The sequence below is a fragment of the Salmo trutta genome, chromosome 22 (genome assembly GCF_901001165.1).
Source record: "Salmo trutta chromosome 22, fSalTru1.1, whole genome shotgun sequence".
NCBI lineage: Eukaryota > Metazoa > Chordata > Actinopteri > Salmoniformes > Salmonidae > Salmo > Salmo trutta.
The window spans coordinates 29216934-29222933 of NC_042978.1; the positions used below are offsets into that span (position 1 = coordinate 29216934).

General features: G+C 40.0%; 1 protein-coding gene across 8 annotated transcripts in view; it reads right to left on the minus strand.

Annotated features, from left to right (window-relative positions):
* Positions 1 to 3751, minus strand: part of LOC115158548 (nucleoprotein TPR) — a 40457-nt gene extending 36706 nt beyond the window's left edge. For 6 of the 8 annotated variants that reach the window (XM_029707643.1, XM_029707637.1, XM_029707642.1 and 3 more), the window contains exons 1-6: positions 3544 to 3750; positions 2470 to 2574; positions 2201 to 2274; positions 560 to 656; positions 374 to 477; positions 80 to 244 (exon numbers count right to left, since the gene is read on the minus strand). In XM_029707643.1, coding sequence (XP_029563503.1) covers positions 80 to 244; positions 374 to 477; positions 560 to 656; positions 2201 to 2274; positions 2470 to 2574; positions 3544 to 3694 — 696 coding nt within the window. In that variant the 5' untranslated portion in view covers positions 3695 to 3750. Of the gene's footprint in view, positions 1 to 79; positions 245 to 373; positions 478 to 559; positions 657 to 2200; positions 2275 to 2469; positions 2575 to 3543 lie in introns of all 8 variants that reach the window. The other 2 variants (XM_029707641.1, XM_029707638.1) reach the window with 1 other exon arrangement.
* Positions 3752 to 6000: the final 2249 nt, after the last annotated feature.

Consider the following 6000-nt stretch of genomic DNA (forward strand, 5'->3'; position numbering starts at 1 on the left):
ACTCCATTCTCAATAGATTAATATGATAACCAGAATGTACAGCTATAAAAAAAGATATTTTAAACTTTCATGTTTTTACCTCATCCTCTTTGTTCTCCAAGCTGCACTTCAGCTCCAGGATCTGGTTGCCCTTCTGGCGTGAAAGAGCCAGCAGCTCCTCACTTTTAGCCTTGAGCTCTTCGTTCAGCCAGGCTGTCTGGCCTCGCAACAGCTCCTTTTCCTGCTCCATATGCTTCTCACGGTACTGAGGGAACCGGCACAACAGCATGGATTACACATGATATATACATGTATCAAATCATTTCAATACCTTCCTTGAGAGGTGGGTCCTATTCAAGTGGCCACGAGCTACAGAGCGTTCAAATAGGCTCACCTTGATGTTGACCTCTGAGGATTCAAGCTCGTCCAACTTGAGCTGCAGCCCCATCTTTGAGGCATTGACTTCCGCCACTTTGTCATTGAGGCGCTGCAGGTCCTCTGATGAGAAAATAAATCCAATAGACATTAGATCAAGTGTGTGTCTGTGTGTTTGCATCTCTCCACATAGATTCATCCATACCACTCAGATAGTCCACTTCCTGGGATCTCCTCTCCAATGTACGCACAAGCTCCCGCTTCTCTGCCTCCAGTTCATTTTTGGCTTTACAGAGCTGGGCCTAGAATAAAGATGTTTAAGTCAATGTCAAGCCCAAAAAAGGTGTCAACACGAACCTAAGGCTGGGTGATATGGCCTAAAAAGTATAAATTGCTTTAATGTTCTCTAAATAAGCTTTGTTGTAAAATTGAAGGTCAAACACTGCATTTCAAACAGTCAGAAATAATCTAATGAATTCAGGGCTTTTGAAATTATACATAAAAAAGATATATATTTTTTACCTTTATTTAACTTGGCAAGTCAGTTAAGAACAAATTCTTATTTTCAGTGACGGCCTACCGGGGAACAGTGGGTTAACTGCCTTGTTCAGGGGCAGAACGGCAGATTTTTAGCTTGTCAGCTCGGGGATTCAATCTTGCAACCTTTCGGTTACAGGTCTAACGCTCTAATCACAAGGCTACCTGCCGCCCCATATATGCCTTCCACAACCACAAGACCGACTAATAATTTAATTATTTTATCAAAATAGTCCAACCTGCCTTTTCTTTGCAAAAATCACTCTTCTGGCTTTCAAGTCTGTCTACGAAAATACCCTTTGTTGCAAATGTAACCAGAACCATGCATAATGCACATTCAGTAATAATGACTAACTTCTTGCAGCAAACATAGAAAATTAACACAGGTCTCATAAACAATCCCCTAAGCACAAGACCACGTGCAAGTGAGTAGCCAGCTAATCTCTATAGTTCAAGTTTAGCCAACTTGGATCCATTTGCTAGCTAACAAGGCATAAAAGTTTCATTGTTATGAATACACCCTTCTGTCCGTCTCTAACTGTTTGAACAGCATGTTAGCCTGTCCACTTTGTTTAGATATTGAAATCAAGTGGCCTACCTTATTTCTCAGAATGAGAACAAGTTGCCAATTCCTTATATAAATTATGTTTTATGCTTATTTCACGTTTATAAAAACAGACTAGACAGCTAGTCGTCTTTGGTTGAAATGCCGCAATGCCATGCGTGACAGAAAAATAAAATTAATTTCCAAAGAGTATCATTAGAAAGCTTAACTTCTCTATTACAGTAAAATAATGTCTCAATGTGTTTCGGTGTCAATATGACTAATTCTGTTGTACCAAACCACAAATAGCAAGTTGAAAATGTTTGTCAGAGAGGAAGAAGTTCTCTCTTATCTTTGTTGTTGTGAGTGGCAGGGTCTTGGTCAGGGTGTGTGCGAACAGTGAGAAAGAGACTAACAGAGGTTTCACTCTCACCAAATTAAGCCCAAAGTTATTCTATGGATATAAGCATGCCGCCTTAACAACGACACCCATTGTTAGGGCTGAGGCATGCGCATCTCGTCATTACATTCAGATCTCTGGTGTAAATGGAAGGTGCACACAGCACAGAAGGAGCTTAGGAGACTTGACCAAAAATACATAAGAACATGTGGAGATAAACACTTATAAAAACAAAAAATACAAGTTGATTCATGTGATAGATATTTGGAATATCAGGAAAAACGATTTTTAAATTTAGTTAATTTTATATATCGCCTAGCCCTACACAAAGTGTTAAAGAGGTGACAAGACCATGAGGCTCTCACCTGTTCAGATGTCAACTTCTCTTGGTTGATTTCATACTCTTTATTCTTTTCTAGTACACTCTTGAGTTCTTCATCTATAGAAAAAAATTGCAATTTCATAAAATGGTGGATCGTCATCCCCCAATGATGGGATGTACTTGACCCAAGGTCAAACTTGGGTCATGGTCAGTAAATAGCAAAGAATCACATACCAGGGTTTACATACTGTACATGTACTGCAGTGGTAAGTAAAGAGCCTTTGAGTGGATCAAGGAGCAAGTTCCACTTACCGATCTTGGTGAACTCCTCTCGGAGTTTGTGGTGCTGTTCAGTCTGGGCCACAAACTGTTCCTGACTCTGTTCAAGACGTTGCACTTTCTCAAAGAACTGTTGTTCTACAAGAGTGACAACACATGTTAACTTTGCTGCTCTTGTCCCGAAGGCGAAATGATAAATCAAAGTAGTTTAATAAAGTTATCTGGGACTATAGAGAAGTTCTCAACAAACGAACTAGTCATCCACCACGTTGCCAACGTCAGCCAGTAAGCTAGCTAGCTAAACAACTTAGACATGGCTGATTAACAATGTTGGCTAGCTACCCTAGCTACCTAACGATTTTTTAATCCATCCTATCATATCACTATGCCTTGTGAGATAAACAGTTGTCGATGCAGCCGGCAAAGGCCATCTACGTTCTGCGCCAACTAACATATACTGTCAAATATTTATATAACTAAACCTCATCGCTCGATCTGTGATACCAATTTTTTTAATTTTTTATAACTAGACCAAGATAGACCACTGCCCGTCGTTTGAAATGGGAACAAATTTGTCACGGTAGGTCGAACAGGCCTGGAGGTGGGCGGAGCCAAACACGAGCTAGCGAGATCCTATTGGCGCGTACTAACACCCATGCACATATTTCCGTTAGGGAACGCCTATTCTATAGTGCAAGTCTGCAGTAACTACACCCTTACTAAACAACACAATTAAAAAAAACACTTTGGCAAAGAGAAAAGTCTACTAAACTTAATCCACTCTGTTCGTAACATATTATAGTTCTAGGAACAGAACATTGTATGGAGATGAAATGTTTAATCAATGAGAAAATTTGCACAATGTCGGCCAAAATCCATCTCGTCTCATCTTCTCCCACTGCAGGCAACAGGGCTTCCTCTCACTACCATATTTGGTAGTGAGTGGAACCGCCAAGCGGATGCTTCAAATGTATACATCCGGTGAAAGAACAATGAGACAGATTTATCTGTGATTCTGTCTTTAGCTAGCTACATAGCCTAGATAACGTTAGCTAGCGAGCCGGAATTGTACACATCATTACAATGACTTATTCGGATATAACTTACCGCTGTCGACTCTAAATTGCTCCTGGTGTGACTTGAAGGAATCTATTTCATATTGCAGATCAGAAAATAACTTTTCTAGTTTATTTTGAACAGCTTTTGGTAGCTTCGCTATCTCAGCGCGCTCCAAAGCTTGAAGTAGCACTGAAGCCATATTTCACCCACACCAACTGTGCTCTGAGCAGGCGCATTGATGACTTGTTCGCTCACAGCGTGGTGTATGATGGGAAAAGTAATGTTTACATTTTTTTTTAGGAACTAAACAAAGACAGGAACTCTGTGACCAAGATATGCTTACATTAACACATTTCCGTACCTCTGGACTACAAAGAATGTAACTGGGAATGTAACTTTAAAGTCCTGATTGAAAGTGCACTTCAGTACAGCAAAAGGTCTTATCTGAGTCTTTGAAACAAGCGCTGAAGGTTTTCATCTCAGGGATTAATGACTTTTATTCTCATTAACCAACAATCATTATTAACAAACAGTTATATTATATTACCAATACAATCGCTAAGTCCAATACATCTCTCCTGTTACAATTCCCCCAGTTTACAGTGACTTTAAGCAAGGAGCTGCTCTTTTTTATTTATTTCACCTTTATTTAACTAGGAAGACTAATTGCGAACAAGTTCTCATTTACAACTGCGACCTGGCCAAGATAAAGCAAAGCAGTGCGACACAAACAACAACACAGAGTTACACATGGAATAAACAAACATACAGTCAATAACACAATAGAAAAAAGTATATACAGTGTGTGCAAATGAGGTAAGATATGGGAGGTAAGGCAATAAATAGGCCATAGAGGCTAAATAATTACAATTTAGCAATTAAACACTGGAGTGATAAATGTGCAGAAGATGAATGTGCAAGTAGAGATACTGGGGTGCAAAGGAGCAAAACAACAGTATGGGGATGAGGTAATTGGATGGGCTATGTACAGGTGCAGAGATCTGTGAGCTGCTCTGACATCTGGTGTTTCAAGTTAGTGAGGGAGATATGAGTCTCCAACTTAAGTGATTTTTGCAATTTGTTCCAGTCATTGGCAGCAGAGAACTGGAAGGAAAGGCGGTCAAAGGAGGAATTGGCTTTGGGGTGACCAGTGAAATATACCTGCGGAGCGCATGCTACGGGTGGGTGCTGCTATGGTGACCAGTGAGCTGAGATAAGGCGGGGCTTTACCTAGCAAAGACTTATAGATGACCTGGAGCCAGTGGGTTTGGCGACGAATATGAAGCGAGGGCCAGCCAACGAGAGCATACAGGTCGCAGTGGTGGGTAGTATATGGGGCTTTGGTGACAAAACGGATGGCACTGTGATAGGCCCAAAAAATTGTCAAAGACTCAGTCCCCCAAGTCATAGAACGTTCACTCTGCTACCGCACAGCAAGCGGTACCGGAGTGCCAAGTCTTGGTCCAAAAGGCTCCGTAACAGCTTCTACTCCCAAGCTATAAGACTGCTGAACAATTAATCAAATGGCCACCCGGACTATTTACATTGACACTGCTGCTACTCGCTGTTTATTATCTTTGCATAGTCACTTTACCTCAACTTGCATGTACAAACTACCTCGACTAACCTGTACCCCTGCACATAGCCTCATTATTGTTATGTAATTTTATTGTGTTACTTTTGTTTATTTAGTAAATCATTTCTTGAACTGCATTGTTGGTTAAGGGCTTGTAAGTAAGCATTTCATGGTAAGGTGAAAAGAGAAAAAAAAACTTGTCAAATGATCAAAGCAGAATAAACAGCTTGGACAATGTGAAAGAGAAGTTTAAAAAATATGTTGTATTTGGTGCATGTGACTTTGTTTTTCAAATTTCATTTCCAGCCATTATACTTCACTCCAGCCATTATTATGAACCGTCCTACCCTCAGCAGCCTCCACTGCTCTACAATAGTACTGGGATATGCAGGGTCAGACTTAGCATCCTGGATCCTTAGAGAGAGTACAGGTGCTCTATAGTTGTGAAGAGAGGAATCATTGTGGAGAGAAAAAATTTGCCTAGACATTTAAACTTTAAGAGAGGTTGGACTTTTAAGTATTTTGGGGGGTCTTTGAATCACAGTTACATTTGGTTATCAACTAAAATCAGCCTGCATTTCAAGTCTACAGTTAATCAAAGAGCAACAATAAGCAAAACACACAAACAACCTGTGGTGAGCAAACAGGCATGTATTCTGAGATAAATAAGAGATAGATATTGGAATCCAGATTAGATGGATACACGGTTTCAGATACTGTAGTTGTCTCCTATTTAGCTTTCAAACATGATTTACTATACAGTTTAACTGTGGTTTGTTATACAAAGGGGTGGCTGGCAACATAACATATACAATGGTTCAAAATTGCTGTCTTCCTTATCAACAGGCATTAGCATAATCACCAACTAATTGACAAATTACTAACAATGTAATTATTGTAGGCCTATGTTAAGTTCAAGATCTTTTGAA